Source organism: Microtus pennsylvanicus, chromosome 6 (assembly GCF_037038515.1).
Source record: "Microtus pennsylvanicus isolate mMicPen1 chromosome 6, mMicPen1.hap1, whole genome shotgun sequence".
NCBI classification, from domain to species: domain Eukaryota; kingdom Metazoa; phylum Chordata; class Mammalia; order Rodentia; family Cricetidae; genus Microtus; species Microtus pennsylvanicus.
Window position 1 is genome coordinate 72,371,366 of NC_134584.1, and position 27,109 is coordinate 72,398,474.

The following is a 27,109-nucleotide window of genomic DNA, read 5'->3' on the forward strand; positions in this document are numbered from 1 at the left end:
CTGAAAGTGTAGCATTTTTTAAATAAAGTTTTTGTCTGCCTGTGTGTATGCACACCACACTCCATCTGGTATGCAGAAGCCGGAAGAGGGCAGTAGATCCCCAGGGGCTGCAGTTGCAAACAGTTGTGGGTGCCAAGAACCGAATCTGGCTTCTCTGTAAGAGAAGCAACTGCTCTTAACTGAGCCATCTCTTCAGCCTCAAAATGTATAACTTTTAGTTATGAAATTTTCCTTTCCAAATAAGCATTTAGGATAATTCTTAATTAAAAATATAAATGAATTAGGAATACATCAATATTATAAACAGTGTAAACTCTAGCCCAACAAAATATGAATTCTCTTATTTGTTAAAAATATTGTATAGTCAGGGCAGGGAAGTTGCTCAGTGGTTACGGGCATGTTCTGTTCTTCTAGAGGACCTGTGTTTGGTTTCCAGCATCCTTGTCAAGTGGCTCCCGGAGATTTGACACTCTCTTCTGGCCTGTTTAGGTACCTGCACATTTACTATGTAAAATATGTTAAAAAAAAATGAAAAATACTGGGTAGTCAGACATATCTTCTACATCGTTTCCTTTTATTCTCTATGCCATATAAATACAAGAGAATGATGTCATCATTTTCCCTGCTCTGCCCCTTTAAAAAGAGCATTCAGCATATGAAAACTAGTCTTCTGGTTTTGTCTGATGAGATGTTCCCATGGATGGATGACTGCTAAGCTCTCTGGAGTGGTATTTGTCTCTGGATCTCTCATTCATTCAGTTCAGCTGATTGGTCAAACACAGAGTGTAAAACCTGGATCTTGTTACTCTGCTTGTTGGCAGGAGGCTTGGTGAGAGTCGCGAGGTGGTCCGGCTTCTCCGGCAGTGATCTGTAAGGTTTCGCTGTGATTTCACCTTCCGAGAACATGGGCTGTGGAAACGCAGGCTCAGAAAAGGCTTTCCTAAAGTTCTCACTCTCTCTGTTTTGCCTTAGGGATTCTTCTTCTTGGAAAATGTTCTTTATCTTTGCCAGCACGGCATTAATACAGACTGCCTGTATCAATAAAAAAAATGTTGAAAAGTAATGTTTCTTTTTAAGATACTAGCAGCTACGCACAAAAAGTCAGTAACATGTCTAATATAGTCAATAATCTACATGTTTTAATTTAAAATGCCCTTTGAGGAAACCCTGACACATGGCAAGCAATAGATTGATTCCTTATCCTAAGTATGGAAAAGTGTTTAAATAAAATATGCATAAGACTAATCTCAGAAGTGAGAAATGCAGCAAGTTTATTCATTCAGCTTATTCTGCATTCCTGATGACGGCAGTGAGCCAAGAGGGAGGGGCACAGCATCGGTCACGAAGCTAAAGGAACTAGTTTACCTTACAGAAGAACTGCCTGAGGATAAATACTGCAGTGTTTCCTTCCTCTTCTTCAGATTTCTAGTAGAACTTTATTGCAGTGACACATTACTTCGTTGTGATATTTCCGTGCATGTGTATATTGCATCTGAATCTCATCCACCCTCTCTTCACCAGTGCCTTGCCTCTCTGGTAGCCCGTCCACTAGTGTAGGTGTTTTAAAAGATCATTATAGTTCATACGCAATGAGACAAAACATACAATACTTTCTTTTCAGTGTCTTTCTGCTTAACAGGATGACCTCAGGTTCATTCCTTCAATTTGTTCCAAATGATATAATTTCATCTCCAGGGTTTATTCTGCATTGATTGGATGATCATGCCATTTTTGTCTTCCTTCTGTTTTATACTGTATTAAGTGTATTGATTTACAAATGCAGAACCATCCTAACGTCCCTGAGGTGAAACTGACTTAATCATGTTGGATGCTTTTTTAAGGTATATTTCTGAGTTCAGTTTGCAAGTATGATATTAAGAATTTTTGCTCCTAATTAATTTCAAAGATAATAAAGGGTTATCAAAGATTATATTTTGGCCTATAGTCTTTCTTTCACTTCCTTTTCTTCCTTTCTCATTTTTATATGTGTAAAGCTTATATTAATGGCTCAAATATATTGTGAAAAGTAGCGTTTGTTGATTAAAAACACACATATTTTGCTACTATTGTATGGAATATTGTGTAGATATTTGTTAAATCCATTGACCTTATTGTATCTAACTCATACATTTTTATAACCATTGCGTCTCCTCAATAGATTGTTCTTAGATTCGAATGTGAAATGTTTTCCCATAGGGTTGGTCCCCAGGTGATGGACTTATTTTAGGATGTTCTGGCAATTTTAGGTCATGTGTACTACCTAGAGAAAATATTTCATATTTCCTAGGGGTGAGGCATATTCTAGGGGTCCTATCTTGCCCTAGACCCATGTCCTCCCTTGCTTCCACTGTCGTGCTGTTCTGCCTCATGTGCCTTTTCATTGGTTCCTCCAATATCTTGTCATTTCATGTTGATAGCAGACTCTTAAAGCACAATTTCTTAATTCTCATATAGTTTGGCTTATTAATGCTTTTCTTTATATTGTGTGGGATTTTTTCTGTTCAAAAAAGTCACCAATTATATCCAAGGTCATGAGAACATTCTCATCTATTATATTCTAAAAGCTGTTTGTTTTGTATTTCACTTACAGATTTATAATCTATGTGGAATAGGTATGAGGTAAAAGAAAAATACTTACCCCAATGGTATTCAGTTGATCTGCCCCTACTTATCAGGAAAATCCTTTTTGTATTGTCTTAGAACATTATTGCCCCCAGTTTCTTTGTGTGTGGGTCTGTTTACATGAGCTTCATAAAATGTCTTCTATTTTTTATTTAATTATTTATTTATTATTTTAGTTTTTTGAGAGAAGGTTTCTCTGTGTAGCTTTGGAACCTGTCCTGGAACTCACTCTGTAGACCAGGCTGGCCTTGAACTCACAGAGATCTGCCTGCCTCTGCCTCCCAAATGCTGAGATTAAAAGTGTGCACCACGTTTTTATAACTGAAAGAGTAAGTTCTACTAGTCTGTGAGCATGGCACATCCTCTGTTTACTTCAGTCTTCTGTTGATTTCATTGGTTAAGCAATAAAGAAACTGCTTGGCCCTCATAGGTTAAAACATAGGTGGGAGGAGTAAACAGAACAGAATGCTGGGAGGAAGAGGAAGTGAGCGAAGACTCGACAGCTCTGCTCTCTGGAGCAGAGATGCCATGCTCCCCTCTCCTGGAGAGATGCGATAGCTCTGCTCTCTGAGATGCGATTGATGAAGCTCCGACCCAGGATGGACGTAGGCTAGAATCTTCCCGGTAAGCGCACCTTGGGGTGCTACACACAGATGATTAGAAATGGGCTAAATTAATATGTGAGGATTAGCCTAGAAGAGGCTAGATAGAAATGGGCCAAGCAGTGTTTAAATGAATACAGTTTGTGTGTTGTTTTTTCGGGCATAAGCTAGCAGGCGGCCGGGGTGCTGGGGACGCAGCCCCTCCGCTCCTATTACTACATTCTTATACATTTTTTTAATATTTATCATATTGCAACATGCATCAATATTAAACTTTTCCCACAATCTAAAAACTTGATGCAGTCTAAATTAAAATCCAAACAGGTGTGCAGATGTGTGTGTGTGTGTGTGTGTGTGCATGCCTGTGTGTGTGTGCATGCATGTGTGTGTGTGTATGTGCGTGCACATGCACATAAATTGACTAGCTGATTCTAGATTGAACAGGGAGAGTTGAGGGTATAAATCAGCTCAGTTCTTGCCTAATGTGCACAGACATCATAGGCTTGGTTTCAAGCAATGCATAAACCAGGCATGGTTGTAAGGGCCTGTAATCCCAGCAAACAAGAGGTGGAGGAGGCAGGGTTAAAAAAAAATTCAAGGGAAGAAGGGAAGATATATGTTGATGAGTTTTACAGTAAGGAGCAGGCAAGACAGGGCAGGAGAGCAGCCTGAGGCCTCAAACCTTTTGCTTCTATTCTTTCAAGACAACCAGAGCTGAATCCACTCCCACAAGGACGGCTCTGATGCCTTCTGTAGCAGGATGGTGGGATAGAAGTGTCCTCCGCATGACTCTACAAGCGAAAAGAGCCAGTCCAGCGACAGAAAGAGTGAAGGCTGGAGGACAGCAGAGAAGGGAGAACTGAAAGACAGCGAAGCAGCAAGGCCGCTCGGCCAAGGTTCCAGACAGTCAGCAGCTCCAGCCTTCATGCCAGAATACCAAGGTGCGGCAGAGTGCTGAGAGTCCCAGTGATGCTGCCACCCCATCTTAACAGCAGGAGAAATCCATAGTTCGTGCAAGCCTCATTGTCCAGTGCTGCGGTTTGTTCTGAAGGTGACTCACTGCTCAGAGTGTCTTGCTGGGATCCAGTGTGAAAAGGACGTACTGTTAAGGACTGCGCTATGCTGGATTTCAGACTCCACACAAAGGTCAAAATTCCAAGGCCCTGAGGATCCCAGAGCAGTGACAAGGAGAAGAGCATCTCTGCTGGTCATTGAGAAGTTTGTGCAGAGGGAAGTGCAAGATGTGGGGGCACAGCGGTCAGTACCCACCCCTGTTTATTAGTTTATTCTCAGTTGGAATGCTGAAAGGTCAGTAGATAAAGTTCACTTCCCACGGGTTCCCTCTCTCCCATCACCAGTCAGAGGTTAGCTGTCTGTTTGCTTCCCATACTCTTTGGGGTGTCTGAAGATACACTTGGACATTTGCCTGGGCATCTGGAGTAAGAGCGTACTCACCTATCAGAGATTGTTGGGGTTCAGGAGAGGCATGCCCACTCAGCCCTGTTACTGCTGGGGCTGTCATGGCTCCTTAGCATGCACACAGAAAGCCTGTGAGGTGAATACAGCTCTGCCACACGCATCACTGGCCAAGCCAAGTAGAAAATGCAGGGAGGGGCAGAGCAAGCTCAGACACTTATCTGTTTGGTGGGGGAGTCAATGGCCACATCTTCGTCCACTATCCCCACTTCCCCACCAGTCACATTTGGCTACACTGTTAGAGGACAGGAAAGAAGCTGCCATCCATGGGCCTCAGCTAGGGGGAGGTTTGAGTGTTTTCTTTACATTATTTTTTTTCTTGCTTGTGTCTAATTACACTTTTCATTTTAATTGGACTTTTAAATACCTGTCTTACTGCTTTTAGCTCTTTACTTTATTCTATATTGTCTCTGCCTCATTCTTTCCTGTTGTTATTGGTGGTGGCATTGCTGTTATGTTTTATACTTGTCTGCTGTGTTTCTGTATCCAGAAGATTTGTTTTCCTGTTGTTACTATGATTATCTTCATCCCTTTGAGTGATTCTTCATACAGAACTCTCAAGAAAAGGCTTCTAGCCAAGCAGTGGTGGCACACAACTTTAATCCTAGCACTTAGGAGGCAGAGGCAGGAGGATATCTTTGAGTTCAAGGTCAGCCTGGTCTATAGAGCGAGTTTCAAAACAGCCAAGACTACACAGAGAAACCATGTCTCGAAAAACCAAAAGGGGAAAAAAGGAAAGAAAAGGCTTTTTGCTAAGACCCTCACATAACATTAGATGTCTGTCTAATAGGTGTACAAATCCAAATATAGAAATACAAGAGCTAGGAGTAAAACAAGGCCCAGAACTCCTCCAAAAGTTCATATCTGAATCCAAAGATACTGAGGCATATGAACGGCAAGGAATTCAGAGATTGTTCTTCAAAATGATGACTGAATTTGAATAGAATACAAATGAACAGCTGAATGAAATAGCCAAACCACCAGTATAGGCGAAACTCGAACTAGAAAATAGAAAAGTCACTTACATTTCACCAATAAACAAAATCAACTGGAAGGCATCGTGTCAGAGGCTGAAGAAGAATGAACAAATGGCACACTCGGATGGCAGTGGAAAGGTAAATCGTGACCAGTATGAATGGTAACTGGGACAGTGATTAGAAGACTAGGTTTATGAATAACCAGTATTGATGAAGGAGCCAAGTTATAAAAGACACAGAGAAGCTTATTCAGTGAAAGAGCAGAAAACTTCCAATATATTCCCAGTGCAAGAAGAATTTAGAACCAAGTAGCAATGAGAAGTTTGGATACCTTATGTAAACAGGAGTATATGCCTTAAATATACAAAGAAGCAGGCCAGCACACAGTAGAACCTGAGCACTGGTTGGTGGGGAGGGGGAGGGTCAGACGAATCCCCACAGGTTATGCAAGTCAGCCTAGCTGAACTGATGCAGTCTAGGTTCAGTGAGCCTGTCTCCGAAGACCAGGTGAACAATGATCAAGGAAGATCTCCAATATACTCTTGCCTCTGTGCATATATGCATGTGTACATATACACATAACACACATATACACACACACAACTTTCCAAACTGGCTGATTTGCATTGCAAACAAATCCCAAGAAATTCTGCCTGCAAGGAACTCACATCACTAACAAAGTCATACACAGACTGAAAGTGAAAGGCCAGAAAATTATATTCTACAAAAAGTAAATATGAAACCAAGCAGGAAAATCTATATTCACATCAAACAAAATATACATCAAACCAAAATGGTCAAAGGGACAAAAAGGCCTCTATCAACAGAAGGAACTATACTAAGTGGCTTTTCATTGCTCCGAGAAGTAACTGAAAACCCATTTTAAAGAAGGAAAGGTTGGTTTGGCTCAAGGTCTCAGAGGTCTCACCTGAGGCTAGCTGTCTCCATTGCTTTGGCTTTGGAGATTTTAACAGAAATTCACAGATGAGATATCCAATTAATTTATGCAATGCTAATCAATCTCATTAATACTCAAGAACATGTAAACTAGAAGCAGTATTATAGCACCCCCTTAAAAATGGCTAAAATAGAAAATGTTGACAGTATCAAGCACCACTGGTGACATAATAGGACTGTTATGGTCTTCTAGGATGTGCTTTAATTGCTAAAAGCCATTTTCAAAGCTTATTACAGCATGTGTTTAGTGATAAGTGCTTGCATTTCCTATAACCTAGCAATTATTTATTTATATACAGTGTTCTGTCTGCATGTCTGCCTGCAGGCCAGAAGAGGGCACCAGATCTCATTACAGATGGTTGTGAGCCACCATGTGAGTGCTGGGAATTGTACTCAGGACTTGTGGAAGAGCAGCCAGTGCTCTTAACCTCTGAACAACCTAGCAGTTTCAACAAAGGACATGTACAAAGATATGTATGGCAGCTGTGAAGGTTCAAACTAGGAGCGATCTAAAATGCCCATGGGTAGTTGAGTATCAATCACTAAAACCCTATACAGCAATGGACAGGAATAGACTCTGCTATAATAAGTAATGAATTTCATAATGACAATGATGAGCAGCAGCAGCAGATGTGAAAGAAAATATGTGCCATGATTCAATCTACATTCAATCTAAAAAGCTGAATTACCCACAAGTCAAAATGTCTGCCACACCTATGGAAGAGAAGCAAGAATGGCAATGTTTTCCCTCACGGCGAAATAGACCAATAGATTTTGTGATAATTCGTCAAGATAAGACCTTTCTTGAATTGTGTTTTTAATAAAGCCTATATGGATATTTTTAATGGATGGAAATTCATATAATTGATACAATCTTTTATATTTTTGTCATGCCCACCACTTATAGTCAAAATATAGTAGCTGTGTTTTTCAAAGTCATAGTCCCCAAATAATGGAATACTAACTAAAACCATCATGAGACAATGGCTATCACTAGACAACAAGATATCTCAAAGCAAAAGTTAATCTGTTTTGACTAAATTTTATCAAATTTACTAAATTTGATTAAATTTCATTAGATAGCAATTTCCTTTAGAGAAGTAAAATCATATAAGCAAACTGTGTCCCGAGGTTGTTGGGCAGGAATCAGACGACTAGTATGGAATCATTTTGCCAGTGGTGTGCCTTGGCTGGTGACATTAAAGCTGATACCAGATGCCATAGTATGCTACTTCTAACAATGTGAAATACATTTGTGTTAGAATCTAGCAGTTAACTTACCAAATAAATTAGTGCTGCGTAGGAAGCATACATTATGCTGGTTAAAGCAGTTTTTGCTGGAAAAGAAATTATTTCAAACAAAGAACCCTTTCTGACCTGCAAAAACAACAAAAAAGTTTATTAAAACGAAAAATTTCAAGATTTCGATGTTATATTTTACAATATTAAGATAATTTAAACTTTTTATCTAAAGAAAGTTGTCTCTATTTTTAACTATCTGGGCTTCTCACCCTGTGAAAATCCATTATTTTTTGCTTCTCCCATTAGCAAGAAGACATATCCCTTTACTAATAAAAACCAGCCGCAAATCTACACAAGTCTGAAATTTCTGTTTCTGAAACCTGAAATATTTCAGCGTTACAGCTGTGAAATGTGCTGGCTAGGAGGTGCTCCCCTGAGTATTAGAAAAGGCTTTTCTCTGTCCAAATCCGTGCAATCATTCTTTACTAAATTATTCACAGCCTCAATTAAGCCTACAGTAATCAACATGCTAAGCATTTCCTGGAGATTAATGACCTGCTTGGAAATGCTAATCATGGGACTGCTGCAGCCAGCCTTGACCTTAGACGATCAGTAAGCTTCAGGCCAGGCTCCCGGCTCTTACCCAGCCTGCCACTCTGAAGGATCTACGCTGCTAACGATCCTAAGCACACCAGTGTGGCATATTCAGGTTAAGGGGATTTTTCATACAGCCACCCCTTTGCATGGAACAGGCTATGAAATGAGGCATTTCCTTACCCCTCCCAGTGAAGTGCAGTTAGCCATGCTATTCTTCCGCTTCGGTGACTGTCCAAACGGTAGGGCTGTAACTAATAGTCATAGAAACACGCAGGAGACAGTGCAGTCATGCTAGGAAGAACAGTGTATGCACGCCTTAGAAATGCTAACGCTGGGACTGGAGCTGCAGCTCGGCGAGTGCATGCTTGCCTAGCGTGCTGCAGTTCTGACTTATTCCCTAGCATCACCAAAAAAAAACCCCAAAACAATCAAAAATTTACCCACACATAAGAGCATGTGTTTCAGCCATTGGGGGTGGAAGGGAAGCTGAAGCAGGAGGATTCCTTCAGCACAGCAGGTTAAGGGCAGCCTGGGCAGCATAAGACGATCTCATTTTGCAAAAGTTATTTACACTATCAAGAAAAAAAAAGCCAAAATAACCAATGATAGCAGACAGGTTAGGAAAATGAACTTTAACCAAGAATATATTCTGCAGCCTTTAAGTGTGCTTCTGAAGTGTATTTTAATAAATTTTTATGCTACAGGTGTTGTGCTGCCCCCCTTCGTAAACTGACAGGGTAGCAGACAGAATGACCCTAATGTTTATAAAATGTTTTATTTACTTAGCTTAAATAAAACAGCAGTACTGCCAAATATGTGCTTTATAAACACTCAATTTTATCCTTAGAACAACCCCAGGAAGGTGACATTTTTTATTGTTACCATTCCACAAAGAGCCAAGGAATAAAAGAAGGACCCTCTTGCAGCAACATAGCTGCTAACGGCAAAGTTAGACGTGCACGAGTCATACCCAGGCCTGCCCCCTGTCCTGCTGGGAGAGGGGAGGATGGAACCAGCACATATTTATGCCAAGGTTTTGTCCAGAAGACAAAAAAAAAAATGCTAAAGTACTTAGTGAAGTGCCTGGGCACAGGTAGCATTAAGGGACTTGACAGCTATTAATATCTCATGGCATATGAGAAAGAATGGGGTTAAAAGTGTATGCCCAGCAAATGATTAAACTCTAATAAAAGTGAGTCAAACTGGTGGAAATCAAGGAAGCAGATGCCTTCCTCACAGGAGTGAGATCAGTGCTGAAGAAGGTAGATTTTTGGGATATGGCTACCATAAAGAGTGTTCTATTTATGAGAATTCATTGAGTTATGCTTTCAATGACTTGCACACTTGTCTGAATATTTTGATTTAAAATTTAAGAATTCTGTCCATCTTTCATGGATAAAAAAAATACAACTAGCTTTTTATAGAAAAAAATGGACAGAACTGTGCCAAAATTGAGATGGCTTCTGCTTGAATAATACAGTTGTCTGTCACTAACATTCACGGAACATTCCGTATATGCCAGCATCTCTCCTTATTTTAATCTCTAAAAAATCTGTGCAGTAGGAAGAGGGGCTCAGAGACGACTCTTCTGTGCTGTCCAGCTAAGCTGAAGAAGCAGAGGCTGATGTGCGAGTGTGCTGGCCTCACTTTGGCTGCCTGCTGCCAGCAAGGGGTTTGTGGAATGCAAAAGCTAACAAGAGGCCAAAAAAGCTCTCAGCTAAGAGTGGGGGACTTAGTGTGAACTGCCTGGTTGTTTCTTCGAGCCACACCAACTCCCAGATATCCTTTCTTATTGCTGTCAATAAATGCTTTCTACTTCGGTAAGAACTCATCCCCAAGGAAATGGATTTCCTCTAATTTATCTCTGTAAATCAGCATGGAGAATGTCTCCGCTTCCCTGGGAACTGAGTCAAAGGCCACATCTTCTTTCCTCCCAATGCACAGATGGCACAGCTCATGGCTGCAGAGGGCAAGCATGTGGGGAAAGAGTGGGAGAAGGAAAGCAGGTCTACTCAACAAGATGTGTCTTTGTAGACCTAGACGAAGGTCTGTGCCGAACGAGTAGGGAGTCGTACCAAACAAAATAAAACTGGTGTCTGTAAGAAATCGTACTTTGTTTCACTACACAGTTCCCTGGATTTATTCTCTTATTTAAAGGCAATTAAAATGATTAGTTTCAAAATTAATTATGTGGATACCTGTTATACTCGTAATTAATTTTGTCTATTGTCTAAGGATTGCTGTTTTCAGTATCATACTGCTTTCGATTTCTTTAACAAATCGTCCCCATAGGAAACAGTTCCTCCAAAATTTATGTGGCTACTAGCAAGAAGCATTTTTTTTTTTCAGTTTTGTGGCTCACATGCAGTGGTGGTTTGGATAAGAATGGCCCCCATAGGTTAAAATAGTTGAGTGCTCAGCCGTCAGAGAGTAGAAGGTGTGGCCTTGCTGGAGTGAAGTGTGTCATGGGGATGGGCTTTGAGGTTTCCAAAGTCCATGCCAGACCCAGTTTCTCTTTCTTGGCCTGTAGTTCAGGATCTTAGCTACTTCCCCAGCACCTTGCCTGCCTGTCACTGTGTTCCCTGCTGAGATGCTGCTGCACTAAGCCCTAAAACTGTAAGCCCCAGTGAACTGCTTTCCTTTGTAAGACTTGCCTTGGTCATGGTGTCTTCACAGAACACTGCATGCTTTCTTAATATTATAAACCACCTTGCTCTGCTTCTGCCTTTTAGCAGGAGTAGCATATAGATAAACTAAAATAATAAGCAGGAGATGTTTGGAAAAAATAGGAGTCTTTGTTTACATTTTCTTGGCCGACCAGAAATATTTTATCTTACATTTGTTTCATTAATTTTATTTATTTACATATTTGAATTAAATTACAGTATCACTACTATGTCAATATTTTTAGTTTGTTTACATTAATATGCACAATATATACAGTTTGAGACAAGAACCGAGTTCAACCTTTCCACTCCTTTCACATAATTGACTGTCTCATCTCATAAAGAACCACATCTGTTCATTTTCTTTTCATTAATGATGACATAAATCACAAGAAAGCCATGTTTGAGCAGCTAAGAAAATAAAGATCCAATTATACATAGCTGTAGGGTGGAGAGTTACCAGACCTGACTTCATGTTGCTCAAAATCACCTTGCTGAGAACAGGGGAAGAGCTGGGTACAAAGTTCTCTCTCTGGGACTAATGAACAAATGTAAAACATGTTGTCCACTGTTAAGAGGGAGGCCCAGGAAGAAAGGCTTTCCTGTAAGTTGGTAAAAGCTGCGTGGCCATGTCTTTGTGCAATAACTCACCGCCACACTTATAAGAAAAGCTCCTAGCACTGCACTTTTCTAGTACAGAAAGCCTGGCTCAGCATCTTGTGCAGTATCATTCCTGAGAAAGCCTTTATTCGGATGGTCCAGTAGAGGTCGAATGCCTTCTCCTTTTGGTCAACCAGGAGTAGTATGTCTTTGGAAAGTTCTTTTTTGGGAAATGGCTTTTCCCAGGTCCAAATCCCACCTGCTTGTTAGTCTTGTGGCAGGCCCATCACCCACAGAGCTGATATTTGTAAATGTGCATTTTAATTCTTAACTGGAGTACACCCTGCAGGGTGCAGGAAAGGCGGGGGAGGAGTAAAGTTCAGTGGGCTTGAATGAAATCTCCAGGCAGCATAGGGACTGAGGTTCACTAGGGTTTTGCACACATCTTGCTCTCTACCTCCCACGTTGCCTCTGCACGATAGAAACAGTCATCTCATCCTCTCAGCCCAGGAAGATCTTTCAGTTCTGTGGCTTCGCATTAACTGGCCTTCCAGAATCAATAGCTCTGTCTGGAACTGACGTGCCTTGGCTGAAGTCAGCATCTAAGCTGACTATCTAGGTCACTGCAGCAAGAGCAGCTGCAGGCTGGAGGACTGGTGCTAGGGATGCCTGAAACCTCCAGGGTATCCTCCGCTTGGGGTTTGCATTCCTGAGGCTCAACATTATTAGCTATTCTTCCATCCCTGTGGTCTCAGCTCAGCAGAATCTGGGGAGTTTGGGGAGTCTTATCTGTACAGTCAGGTTCAGAACCTCTGTGCTCAGGTCAGTCTGTCCTCTGGAAATTCTTTAGGTGACGTGTTTGGATTGGGTCTTTAGGCAGATCATGTTTTGTACATATTTTTTTTATCTTAAACAATAAATCGATAAAAACATAAAATATGTTTTGCACACATTTTAAAGGCCCCAGATCTGAGCATCCATTCAAAAGACCTAGGTGTAGACATCTTAGGGGCTCTGGGTCAGCAGCATCCTTTCTCTGCTCATCTTAAGGAAACCATTACTGCAGATTTTATGTTAGACTTCCCCTGTACTAAAGGGCTCAAATATCAGCCTAGTTACATCATCAGTGTGCTAATGAAAGTGCTCCTCCATGTCCACGTTACAGGGAAGACATCTGCTTCACTGGTATTCCATTAATAAGATAAATTTGATAGAACTAATTAAATTGTTCCAGGTACGAAGGATGCTTCTTTCTAGCGTTCATCACTTTCAGAGACCCATGGTCACTTGTAAAAGAGATAACTTCAGATTGGTTACTAGGCCGCCATATTTACATAAAATGATATCCTCCGGGCATTCAGACAGCATATTCCTCTGAACATTAATTCCAGCTGCTACCCCCTGAAATTCTCCACCACAAAGCTTCACCTGGAAGCAGTTGGGAAAATCAATTGTGGGTTATTAAGAAAGAACATAGCTTCTCTATGCTGTGACTCTCAAGTCTCAAGATACTGTATCTATGGATGCACTCCATCCACAGAGCAACCCAGGCCTTCTGACACGTCATACCTCATCAGAGCAACCCTGGCCTTCCTACACGTCATACCTCATCAGAGCAACCCTGGCCTTCCTACACGTCACACTTCATCAGAGTAATCCAGGCCTTCTGACACGTCACACCTCATCAGAGCAACACTGGCCTTCCTACACGTCACACTTCATCACAGCAACCCAGGCCTTCCTACACGTCACACCTCATCAGAGCAACCCTGGCCTTCCTACACGTCACACCTCATCAGAGCATCCCCTCTCCTTCCTATGCTTCACACTTCCTGCATCCCTCTTGTACCCTCGACTCCGGTGCTGCTGTGCTCACATTCGTACTTCTGTCTATGCCTTCACTGTGCCTTCAGGTTTGACCTGCTGTTTCTTTCCTAACTGCAAATGGTTTCCTCTCTGAGACAAGCCTTCTCACCGCTAGTCGTCATAGTCACTGCAGTGTTTCCCTCACCCCTAATGCTCAGATATCCTGAAACTTTGGATGCCAAATCCTCTTCTCTCTGCTCCCTCCAACCACATACTACTATTTCTGCTTCCCTAAAAGGCCATGCTCTCTCTTACTCAGGTACCTCCATTATGGACCCTTCATTTCCTCTAATGATTTTCCTGCCACCTCATCTGGTTCGCTCTTCTTTCTTCCAGTCTCATGTAGAATACTGGGTTTCCTAGGCAGTCTGCAGTGGTCACTCTGAATGCTTCTACAGTCTGCTTTGCATCCTTTGGTCATGCACTTGCTACATGTGACTGACGGTGTCTGCATGTCCTGTTAGCTTCGTAGTCCATGGAACAAGGATAAAATATACCTGGGACCTAAACTAGTAATTTTATATACCAGCTTTTGATAAATATTTGCTGAGTTAATTAATTATATTCACTTACTTCCCAAAAGAGATGTAGATATCTTATATTAAATTGTAAGAGAAGTAAGTAGGGCAGAAAGAAAGCTGGCTCCAGAGACACATCAGGCTGAGCTGTGTGTAAACACTTACACAGAGCCAGTGAGAATTCCTTCTAGAATCAAATGCCCAAAACATCATGGAAGGCTAAGACTACGAAAGAGAACAGAGAGAGAGAGAGAGCTAACAGAGAAGCCAGTATGTGAGCTTCTGTCTCGGGCTCTCCAGTCCCTCACTGGACCAGACACCTTCACACAACTGTGTGTGTGGCCTGGGGGCACACGTGCTGCAGTTCTGAAGGTGAAACACAAACAGCTGGAGCCACCACAGCAGGAAAGAAGGAAGCTGCTCCCCACCTAGCCCTGCAATTTTCTCTTTGGGATCATGCCTTAGAAAGATGCCTGAAATTCTCAGGGTGGTGCACAAAACCCTGAATTGAGAAAGCTTGGAGGTTGGTCCCAGGAAGAAAGAAAGAAAGAAAGAAAGAAAGAAAGAAAGAAAGAAAGAAAGAAAGAAAGAAAGAAAGAAAGAAAGAAAGAAAGAAAGAAAGACGAAATATTTAGCTAAGAATTTTTTAAAATTGAATTAATTATTGTTAGAGTCAGAAGTTGCTCAGGGAAGCTCACCCTTCCTGAAGTACAGTTTGAGTTAGTGAAGACTGAAGAAAGAAGATCCCTCTTGGAGACAAACCCAGACAAGGTCTCATGCATGTGGGCGGAAGACGTCTATAAGCATGCTAACCAAGCCACTGTTTGTAAAAGAAAAGAACTGGAAATTAAATTGTTCATCCTCCCAGTAACAAACTCCAGATTATCTTTGCTTCCCAGAATACCAGAGAGGAGCTAAAATAAACTCCAGCTACATTTCTCAACGTTAGCTAAAACCAAGAATTTTCAGAAGGATACTTACAGTAGAATGTAGTCTCTGTAAACTGTAAGCATACATGACTATGTAAGTAGACATGTCCAATTTAATAAAAACATAAAAGTATATACAGAAATGTTCACCTCAGCTTCCCAGTGATCAACTCTGTGAAACAATGGAGAAAGGGCTAGAATGTGTTTCTTTTTATGAAGAGCATTCTGAGGGCAGTCTGAAACACATTAGGGCTCACTTCTGGTCATGAGAAACTTCTGCTAACTTATTTCTGTGTTTTGAACTATTTCACTGCTAATTAGTTAAAGTAACATCATTAGGCAGCCCCCAAGAGGATTTTTTTTTATATTTGCCAACTGTAAATTGATGTCAAAACAGACAATGACAGCACATCAGCCTTGGACCAGCCACTCCATCTCAAAACATGTCTCTAGAGTAAGCTAATCAAATGAGGTAGATATATATGATACAGATCTCAAAATCTCACTGTCAGTCAAGGCTAACAGCAAATACATTGTGGAGTTTATGGGGGGTGGTAGTTGTTGGTTGTTTGCTTCGTTTTTGTTGTTCTCGTAAGTGGTTAAACACACACACACACACACACATATTATGTGGAATGCAAAGACAGAATTTTTCTGCCACTAACTTTTTATGAGTACGGAGAGATTATTCTCCATGGATTTCTCATAATTCCTGCACAAACTGTATGTTCTGAGCAAGGGGCATCTTTAAATGTCAAAAGGCTTTCAGAGCTACGAGTGCATTCCTGTGGAGAGATGAATCTTCCAGATATATCAGAGGGCGCCCAAGATAATGCCCTCTCCTTTCTTCTGCAGACACATTGCAGGGTAATGGATACCCTGCCCCTTTAGAAGAGAAGCTAGGGAGGTGTTTCAGTGTCCCTGGAATAGGCTGATTCTTCATTTCATGGTTCCTCTCTCTCTCAACATTAAATATAAGCACTTAAAAATGCACAGTTATGTGTCATCCTTTTGAATGAAAAGTAGGGAACCAACAGGATATAGCTCTAGCTAATAATTTACCGTGAACAGCAAATCTGCATCCCTGACACATGACGCACAGACATACATGAAGGTGAAACATTCAGTCTCATGTCTCTGTTGCAGCTCATTTCCCTGGTAAAGGCAAACACTGACTGTGCACCATCTTTCACCAGTGAATCCAAGAAACACTGGCTCAGGAACTTGGTTTTCTGCTGTAATTACTTGAGCTTGGAAGGAGGGAGACCCCTCAAACACTTACAAGTCATTTTAGATAGTCTAAAAATAGAATGGATGTAGAAAAAAGAATGAAGTCATGCAAAGAAAACAAGTTAGCATGTTGCTTCATCATCTATGCAAGTGCCTGGAATCTTAACTCTAGGCTGTGTGTATGAACTAAGAGTCTTCTCTTTGGATTTAACCCAGTGTGAGCATGGTTTCCTGTCCTTTCAGCCTATGTTCAAGCTGATGTGCCTGGTATGAGATGCTTGTTATGAAAGTCTCTGAGTCTCCTGCAGAGCAAGTTCAGATGTTTGAATAGCATCCAGTTTGAGGTATCTGGAGTTATGGGTCATAACATTTAAAAAAATTCAGACTTGAAAACGTTTTAACAGTTGCTCCCCTTAACAAGAAATAACAGAAGTTCCCTGAAGGCATGCAGCAAACATAATTAGAGATAATCATAAATTCTTGTGGGTACACTGAGTGCCCAGATAGATGTATACTCCAGTTAGCACACCAGAGGTTGTTGGGGTACACTGAGTGCCCAGATAGATGGATACCCCAGTTAGCACACCAGAGGTTGTTGGGGTACACTGAGTGACCTAATAGATGGATACCCCAGTTAGCACACCAGAGGTTGTTGGGGTACACTGAGTGACCAGATAGATGGATACCCCAGCTAGCACACCAGAGGTTTTTGGGGTACACTGAGTGACCAGATAGATGGATACCCCAGCTAGCACACCAGAGGTTGTTGGGGTACACTGAGTGACCAGATAGATGGATACCCCAGCTAGCACACCAGAGGTTGTTGGGGTACACTGAGTGACCAGATAGATGGATACCCCAGCTAGCACACCAGAGGTTTTTGGGGTACACTGAGTGACCAGATAGATGGATACCCCAGCTAGCACACCAGAGGTTGTTGGGGTACACTGAGTGACCAGATAGATGGATACCCCAGCTAGCACACCAGAGGTTGTTGGGGTACACTGAGTGACCAGATAGATGGATACCCCAGCTAGCACACCAGAGGTTGTTGGGGTACACTGAGTGTCCAGATAGATGAATACCCCAGCTAGCACACCAGAGGTTGTTGGGGTACACTGAGTGACCAGATAGATGTATACTCCAGCTAGCACACCAGAGGTTGTTGGGGTACACTGAGTGCCCAGATAGATGGATACCCCAGCTAGCACACCAGAGGTTGTTGGGGTACACTGAGTGACCAGATAGATGAATACCCCAGCTAGCACACCAGAGGTTGTTGGGGTACACTGAGTGCCCAGATAGATGTATACTCCAGTTAGCACACCAGAGGTTGTTGGGGTACACTGAGTGACCAGATAGATGGATACCCCAGCTAGCACACCAGAGGTTGTTGGGGTACACTGAGTGACCAGATAGATGGATACCCCAGCTAGCACACCAGAGGTTGTTGGGGTACACTGAGTGACCAGATAGATGGATACCCCAGTTAGCACACCAGAGTTTGTTGGGGTACACTGAGTGACCTAATAGATGGATACCCCAGTTAGCACACCAGAGGTTGTTGGGGTACACTGAGTGACCAGATAGATGGATACCCCAGCTAGCACACCAGAGGTTGTTGGGGTACACTGAGTGACCAGATAGATGGATACCCCAGCTAGCACACCAGAGGTTGTTGGGGTACACTGAGTGCCCAGATAGATGGATACCCCAGCTAGCACACCAGAGGTTTTTGGGGTACACTGAGTGACCAGATAGATGGATACTCCAGCTAGCACACCAGAGGTTGTTGGGGTACATTGCAATGTTCTGGGAGGGAGGAGCAAAACAACTGCTTTGAAAAATCATCATACTTATATTTTCTTTGAACTATTTGAAATGGAAAGTTTTACACAGCTCAATTAAATAAGGTAAAAAACAAAAGTCAGCATTGTTTTCCCTTCTAGACTTAAACAGAAACTGTGCTGCATTCATTCCTCTTATTCAACTTTTTCTGTTTCACATGAAGGATCCCAAATTCACTTCAGTTTTATTTTTAAAGAAGTTTTAACATGTTATTTATTTTTTCACAATTCTGTGCAATATAATGTACTTTGATTATAATCTCCATTTTTCTCTCTGTTCTTTCTCTCTGACACCATTTTTTTCCCCAACAAGTCCCCTCCTACTCTCATGCCTTTTTGCGGGAGAGGGGTGACCCACTACTGTAATTGGGGTGTTTGTATGAGATAGGTTTGGGGCAATTTACTTGTGCCTGTGTCACTCAAGAAAAACGACTCACGCTCCTCAGCAACCATTCAGTGCCTCCCAGCTGGTGAAGGAGTATCAGCGGGCTCAGCCTTGTGCAGGTAGCCACCGCTGCTGTGAGCTCGTGCTTCCCACCTGGTGAAGGAGTATCAGTGCTTCCCAGCTGGTGAAGGAGTATCAGCGGGCTCAGCCTTGTGCAGGTAGCCACCGCTGCTGTGAGCTCGTGGGTGAGAAGGCGTGTCACATCCAGAAGATGGGGTTTCCCATCATTTCTTCCCATGCTCTGGCCCTCACCCACCACTCCTTCCACGATGTTCCTTTAGCCTTGAAATGGTGATATAAATGCCCCATTTAGGGCTGAGCATCCAACACTCACTTATCGTCAACATTCCACAGCTCATGAGAAAGCAACACCCACTTGCCTGCCTGCTGTACAGGGGTTGGCTTGGTGCATTCATCTCTCTCAGCAGCCGGTGAGATATGTGCCTCAGCTCCAAGAGTCTACATGCCAGCTGGGGCTGCAGGAGTTTGGCCACTGACTTGGAAGAGCTGGATATGCTGGTTAGTCCTTGGATTAGTGTTCCCCGGTTGATCTGGGCTAAAGCGAGAGCCATTCTGACTTTGGATGTTTTCTGCACTGGATCTTTTTTCTGAAAAAGTAGGTTTTGACAAGAATCTGATATATGTTTCTCTGATATGTTACTAGCATTTACTTTCAACAGAAACTGAGTATATAGCAACACTGTACATTACATCGTAAACTTACTCAGCCCAACAAATACACCCTCTACAATTTACTGATACCCCTAATTAAAGCTTGTGTATGAACACATTAATTTTTCCTTAGGATAAAGATTGAGAATCGAATTAATCAAAAGATAGAATTGTTTCATTTCTAATTGGATTTATGAGTTTTGGCTTTTTTGTTTGATTTTTGAAACAGGGTCTCACTATGTCCTCCTGATTTGTCTTGAATTTTCTGTACAGACTGGGTTGGCCTTGAACTCATAGAGATCTACCCATCACCACCTGCCTTGAGTGCTGGGATTGAAGGCATGTGCTACTATGCCTGGTGGTCTATAGTATTTTTACATTGATTTTAGGGGCTGTTTTAAAAAGCAGACAAGATTATGTTTTTCTTTCTTCCTTCTTTCTTACCTTCCTTTCTTTGTTCCTTCCTATTTTCCTTTCTTTTTCCTTCCTTCCTCTCTCTTTCTTTTTCTTTCTTCCTTTCCTCCTTTCTCCCTTCCTTTTTCCCCAATACTTGAGATTTAACCCAGCATCTTGTACGTGCTAGGCAAGTGCTTTACCACTGAGCTATGTCTTAGCTTTCTTTCTCCTTTTTGTTCTTAGACAAGGTCTCGCTAAGTTGTGCAGGCTGGGTGTGAACCCACTCAGTAGCCCAGTGAGGCCTGGGATGTGCAGCCATTTTGCCTCATCCTTTGCATGGCTGCCCTACAGCCCTGTACTTCCAGGCTCGACGCTAACCAGTAATTCTTAACTACGCACTGCTCGATATATGAAATATTCAAGCAGTTACTTAAGACCATTAGAAATATTTTTGCAAGTTTAAGGGTTTTATTCATGAGCTAGAGTATAGTAAAGGAAGCTAAATCAAATATCCTATGTCAGTCAGTAAGTCTAAGGTGTTGTGCTTTTCTGTCGCTTTAAGGGACAAGCCACGCCCACTCCCATTACCTCTGACCTGCCCGCCGCCATCTTGGGCCCTTCCTTTTCTGCTTCCTTGACGTGCCTGCTTTTTATTATAAGGAAGACCTGGGAATGTTATGGTTTTGGTCCCTTTAAGAGATAAGCCACACCCATTCCCCTCCCCATCCGCTGAGGCAGGCTGATCTTCAGCTTCCAGCCTGAGCTCGCTCTCTTTTCCATCTTCCTCTCGGAGAGGCAGCTTCGCTTCTGCCTCTCTCCCCACTTCTCTGCTTCCCCCCTTCTCTGTCTTTCTCCTCTTCTCTCTCTCTCTCTCTTCCCCCCACTCTGTCCCCCCCTTCACCCTTCCTCCTCCATAACTCCCTGAATAAACATTCAACCTCACCCTGCCTGTCGTGTCTATCCATGTTTCTGTCTTCTGCCCGCCTGCCATGTGTCTCCCTGCCTGGGACCAGCCATTGCTCGGGGACCAGCAGCCGTCTCTGCCTGAGGCCCACTGCCTGCTGCCATATGGCCCGCCACCACTGCTCTGGGACCAGCAGCTGTCTCTGCCTGGGACTGGCTGCTCCCAGGGCCCGCTGTCTGCTGCCACATGGCCCCCCGCCGCCGCTCGGGCCACCGCTCTGGGACCGGCAGCCATTTCTGCTGCCTCTCCGAGAGGAAGATGGAAAAGAGAGAGCGAGCTCAGGCCCGAAGCTGAAGATCAGCCTGCCTCAGTGGATGGGGAGGGGAATGGGTGTGGCTTGTCTCTTAAAGGGACCAAAACCATAACATAAGGAACCCTGCATATCAACACTTCAGAAATCCTAGCAATTTCTAACAAAAACTGTAGCTTCATCAAAATGTGTAACATGTACATGTGGTTTGTGTGCTCTGATCGGTTGTTCACCACCGCAACACTGCATAAAGTGTGCTTAACTGTATTCCAGGCAGCAAACAGGCAGCTTCATCACTAATTTAAGCAATTTGGGGGTCATCAGACCATCCTTAGGGGAAAAAATTAGTTAGGCATTGGCTACAGATAAGCAACATTTGAGTCTGTTGTGTTTTGTTAAACTTAATATATACATAGAAACTATCTGGCCAGGCGGTGGAGGCACACACCTTTAATCCCAGCACTGGGGGGGGGGGGGGGGGGGGGGAGGCAGGCGGATCTCTTTGAGTTTGAGGTCAGCCTGGTCTACAAGAGCTAGTTCCAGGATAGGCTCCATAGCTACAGAGAAACCCTGTCTCAGAAAACAAACAAACAAACAAAACCCAAAAAACAAAAAAAGAAAATATCTGTTAAGTTTTTTTCTTTGCAGTGAACATGTGCTCACCTAAGAGCTTACATTTTATATATTTACTTTAAAAATAGACATCACCAGATTTTAGTATTTTTCTTACTGTTCAGTATTTTTCATTGACGACAACTGGAAGATGGTCTAGCCCACCGTGATGATGCATTTTTGCCGTTTGGTGTCCTGATATGGTTTGTTCTATTAACTTTCCTGAAAAGTTCTCGGTCTCCCAGGCAGCAGCAACAGTAGCTAGTACTATCCAGACAGCTGAAATTGCTCCCCTCCTAAGCCACACCGAGGAAAGCAATCTAAAAACAAAGTGATCAAAACAGGCCAAAGGGATAGTGACCTGGTGTGGTTTTCTTCCCTGGGTGTGGTTGAAGGGCAGCCGAGAAGTCACACCGCCTGGAGGCTGAGGCTCCACTGCCTGACCCTTTGCAGCTCCTCCCCCAGCTGGGATTGGCACTGGTTTGTTCTAGCTGGTGACTGCAGTTCACCTACACTCTCCCTCACGGTAGTTATTACTAAGAGTAGTCAGGACAAACAGGCCTGGGAAGTTTCCCCTTGTAAACTTTGTCTCCGTGTTTGAGTGGTCAGTGTTTGGGGAAACCTACCATGGCGGCAGTTAGGAACTGATACTGTTACTTCTGCAGATTCCTCTCCTTATTTTCTACATGACAGGGTCTTTGACTTTCTTCTGTTTGTTCTGAGATACAGTCATGCTGTCTAAGCCAAACTAGTCTCAAACTCCACTGGGCTCAAAATCTGGACCTCCTTCCTCTCACTTGAGTGATGGAGTTGCAGTCATGCACTATTTGGCTTTAGCGTCTTCACTAGGCCACGGCTGGAGTCACTGTTTCTCTTAAGCAAATTGATTTATCCCACCAGACGACTAATCAATCTGTCCAACGCACCTTCTACATTTTCCTTTTTGCTTTTTTTGTCTTATATAAAAATAAGGTTAATTATCATTGATAATTTGGTTAGCTCTGATCTCACGTAGGGCTCAGATAATTTAAGTTGATCAAAATATGAACGATTGTTAAAAACATTTTTCTATGCAAGCCTGCATTGAAATACAGGCATATTTAGCTGTCACCATGAAATCCTGGCTGACTTTCCGTCTTTTCCTGTGGCTCATGACTGTGGTCTTTGTTTCCCTCTAATGCTTAGTTTTTACAATTTGGTCATGAGCCGCTATACATGCCTTTTAAAACACTTTCTTTAAAATAAAGCCAAACAAAACAAACCAACAAACAAAAATTTTCCCATATAGTTTTCAAGGCTTTGTTACTTCCAACAATGCAATTCTCTTGATCACTTGTATCTTCCCAACTACAAACCATAGAACTGGCCCTTTCCCAGAAAGACATGCTCCGCCCCCCTCAGGAAACTGACGTAAGAAAGCAAATGCAACGTTTGCATGTGCATGCGCACGCACATGCGAGCAGGCGTGGTTCTCGCCTGCACTCTGACCAAACGATGACAGGGAGGGGCAGCTGCCTACATTTCTCATGTGGAGTGCCATATTTGTGATGATGTCAAAGCACTATTACATTTCTTCTTCTTCTTCTTCTTCTTCTTCTTCTTCTTCTTCTTCTTCTTCTTCTTCTTCTTCTTCTTCTTCTTCTTCTTCTCCTCCTCCTCCTCCTCCTCCTCCTCCTCCTCCTCTTCTTCTTCTTCTTCTTCTTCTTCTTCTTCTTCTTCTTCTTCTTCTTCTTCTTCTTCTTCTTCCTCTTCCTCCTCTTCCTCTTCCTCTTCTTCTTCCTCTTCTTCCTCTTCCTCTTCTTCTTCATACTGTTTTTCTGTTTTTCTAAATTTTTTCGTTTTTTGTTTTCTGAGAGACAGGGTTTCTTTGTGCAACAGCCCTAACTGTCCTGGAACTAGCTCTGTAGACCAGGTTGGCCTCGAACTCACAGAGGTCTGCATGCCTTTGCTTCCTGAGTACTGGGATTAAAGGCGTGCGCCACCACCACGCCTGTTTTTCTAATCAGATCATGTGTGTGGTTTTAAATATAGACATCGACCCCAAATAAAGCCATCTTCATGCTTGCCTGCTAATTTTCTCTTAGACGCTTAGCCTAGCATCTGGTTCCAGTGGAATTGTGGGAGTTCCTTTGCACACTGCTCGCCATTATTTTAGCAGTTTGCAGAGGCCGGGAAGTAAAGGCCCCACCCAAGCACCCAGAGGGCAAATCAGTAAAGTGGCTTCTGGAACCCTGCTCTAGATTTCCCCGTTTGAATACATGATCTCCTACCCCCACCTGGGGCCTTCTGGTTTCTATGTTTGTGGGGATTCCCCCTCCCCACAGGGTGTGTTGTCTGCGGTTTTAACGCTGACCTTTCATTTCTTTTTATCACAGCTCTTACTATCCTCTGCCTATAAAACCAGCCCGTCAGCAAACGTATTCAATTCTTCCTTTGTACTGTCCCAGAATTTGACCCCTCACCTATCCACCCCTAGTCTAAAATACATATTTCTTCTCTAGGTTAGTGAATTGGACACCTGCACATTTCCCTTCTCCCAACTTTGCTTGTTTTCATTATTTCAGCAGCAAATAAAGCGGAGAGATCCCGTTCAAACAGGTGTCAGATCACACATCTTCCATAGGCTCAGCTGATGTTGAACTCCAACTGAAAACAAAGCTCCCACAAGCCCTGTGGAGATGGTGGCTTCACCTCCCTGACCCCACCTTCTTCTCTTTCCTTTTTTAATATTTGTGGAACTTAATCAGGAACGTTTTGTGAAAGTTGCAATAGTTCTTGACAAATCCAGACAAAACCAGAGCTAGGAGATTGGGGTGGGGGTGGGGGCAAGTACTGCGGTAAGCAGAGGTAAGCACTTTCTCAGGAGGGTTCTTCTTCTTCTACACATCCTATGCTTTGTACATCTCACACACAAATGGGTTTATGGTCTAAGTCAGCAAAGTGAATGGGGAACAATGGGCAAAAGCTATCATTGTGTTCCTCCTTAAATAGTCTAAGAAGCTCATAAGGAAAGAAATTCAAGGTTTTGGAAACAGGATAGAGCTCTCTTTAGGAAGAAGGTACACATCTGTCTGAACATAAGTCACAGTCTTGGATCAAGTGACAGCGATACTTTCAGAAGATAGAGCAAGATGAAAGGGGTATAAAAATTTGCAGGTTTTCTTTTGGTTGAACAAAATCTCAATGTCTCTCTCTAACTTTGGCGTTGGAGGAAGCACATTTTGGAAAAGAAATAAGTCATTTCTAGCATGCTCTGGCCTCTAGGGCTCCCCCTCATGCTTTTTCTATAATTATTGTACCTATTATCCTAGGTTCACTGGACATCTGTCTATCTCTCCTCTCAGAGCTCCAGAATATGGTCAAGAAAAGTCTCTGGGATTTCAAAATACTTTGTACGAAGTCCAGGGGAATACAGAGACGGAGGTAACTAGACTCTATCTAACTTGAAGGTTTGAAATTGCAGAATTTTGCCTTTCCTCTGGAGTTTTCCATCCTTAGTCTGTCTTGCTCAGCTGAACAACCTGTGTGCTGCCCAACAACTATCTACCTGGGATCCCGCACTTCACGTCACTCTCTCCAGGTCTAGACACCCAAATAGAGAAGGCTTACTTTCTCTGTTAGTCTACAGTCAGAATTATAAGCTAAGCAACTTCAATTTACAGCTCAACTACATAGCCTGAACACAATTCGTTACATTCCTTGAATCCAAACTGCTAAAATAATTTTATTATGTCCCGACACTCTTTCCTTCACATAGTCCAATTGTCCTCTCTCTCCCTTAATAGTCATTATTCTTCCAGTCACTCAGAAAATGTATACTCCTCCTTACCCCGTATGGCCTTGCCATCCCACACTATCAGTTTGTGATAGACTAAATACTACACTCCCTCTATCTTCCCAGTGTTTCTGGCAACCATTTATAACATGATTTTACTAGAAACTCTGCCTCCATTAAGAAAACATTAGCACTGGAGAAGTACTTTTCTCTTTTCTCCTGTGCGTGTGTGTGTGTGTGATGCACATGTCTGTGTTCATGTGCATGGGCCCATGGGGAGGCCAGAGGAGGACTTCCTATTTCCTCTTGTATCATTCTCCGCCTGATATTTCAAGACAGGTCTTTCACTGGCTGCCACCCTTTCAGCTAGGCTGATCAACCAGCGACACCCCAAGACTCGCAATGCTAGGGTGATAGACACGTGCAAAGGCCTGGTTTTTATGTGAATTTTGGGGACACAACTCTTGCTTGCACAGCAAGCGATCTTACCCATTTAACTATCTCCGTAGCCCAAAGAACTACATTCAAAGTGAAAATTGGATGTCATTTCCATCCTCAAAATCTTCTCTGTCATATGTTTGTGTTATAATTGAGACAAAAGATCAACCTCTTTCTTTCCATGACATCCAAAGATCTTCATGTCCTAGGTCTGGGTTAAATTAATAATACTTACTAACCTTACCATTACAACCAGTCTTCATTAGATTAAACTCACTGACAGGGATCACATCCTGTTTGTCTCCCAATCCTTTTCTCCCCAATCCCAAGCAATAGGGAAGTGATGATGAGTGTTTGAGATGGTTTATCTTGAGACATGGCTAAAACAGCCCCAATATCTTTCCTAACGAAACATGTAAACTTTATGATTGCCATGTTGCTCAGAGTGCTTTTGGGTTCAGTTTCTGGTTTGGGCTAGAAACTTGATGTGTGACATTGCCACATGTCTTTTCCAGCGTCCTGTAACAAAGTTGATACTCGGGATAATTAGATTAGATAAGATCACGTCTTTCTTTACTATAAACATCTTCAGAATTCCTTCTTTCCCTCTGTCTCCAATTCCAATATTTTATCTCCTTCAAATCTTTTATGAAACGGACACTTTAAAAACACGGTGGGTGTGTATTCTGTTTAAGGTGGTAAACTTTCCACATTCACACACACATATTCACACTGTGTCTCTCCAAGATTAGTTTATCTCAGTTAAATGTTTATATTCACTTAATTGCTTTAGATTTTACTTAAGTGTTTCTAGCTACTTTTTCTAATTTTACATTAAACAAATCTTAAGTGAACTACATTGTCAGTTTCTGCTATGAAAAACGTTCAGATTTTTAATCCGATGGCACAGTGATTAATTTAATCTTAATTGATCTGCCTCACTCACTTCCTGGTTTATCTCTCTGCTATCCAAGGACTCCTCCCAGTAATTAGAAATTTCTTTTCCTAAGCAAAAATAATGTTTTCTTAAGCTTTACTTACTGATATCAGTATTAATGATTTGTATGATACATAAAAATCCCATATTTTGTCTTCCTTTGAAGATTATAAATCACATTACCTGATTAGACTGTGATATTCTTAGGATGGTAGGGAGATCATCTTTAAACTCATCTATAAGGTCCATGACTGCCTTCTGGATCCCCTCAACTAAGGAAAGGAGAAGTTAGGAGAAATAGCCCCTGACATTCACAAGACTTTGGAACACTGGCCCACCTCCTGGGTAACTGGGAAAACGAGGAAACCTGTGAGATTTGTCCCCAGTTGTTCCCACGCCCATATCCCAGTTTACAGGAAGGAAGTCATACGTCTTCCGGAGAAGTTCTTCAGCACCTGCCCGCATATCCACCCAATAGGTCTGACTTCCAT

General features: G+C 42.4%; 1 protein-coding gene across 1 annotated transcript; it reads right to left on the minus strand.

Moving 5' to 3' along the window:
- Positions 1 to 681: 681 nt before the first annotated feature.
- Spata9 (spermatogenesis associated 9) lies at positions 682 to 27,109 on the minus strand. Its single transcript, XM_075977871.1, has 5 exons — positions 27,049 to 27,109; positions 26,802 to 26,890; positions 18,955 to 19,182; positions 7,916 to 8,011; positions 682 to 1,032 (listed from the first exon to the last, which is right to left on the minus strand). The coding sequence occupies exons 1-5, from the start codon at positions 27,107 to 27,109 to the stop codon at positions 748 to 750; spliced, it is 759 nt and encodes a 252-aa protein (XP_075833986.1). The 3' UTR covers positions 682 to 747.

Coding starts and splice junctions, on each gene's coding strand:
- Spata9 (XM_075977871.1), bottom strand. CDS start 27,109: ATGGAAGTCAGACCTATTGGGTGGATATGCGGGCAGGTGCTGAAGAAC. Junction 26,891..27,048: donor GAAGAACTTCTCCGGAAGAC/GTATGACTTCCT, acceptor TCCTTTCCTTAG/TTGAGGGGATCCAGAAGGCA. Junction 8,012..18,954: donor AACCCCTGTACAGCAGGCAG/GCAAGTGGGTGT, acceptor TTGTTTTTGCAG/GTCAGAAAGGGTTCTTTGTT.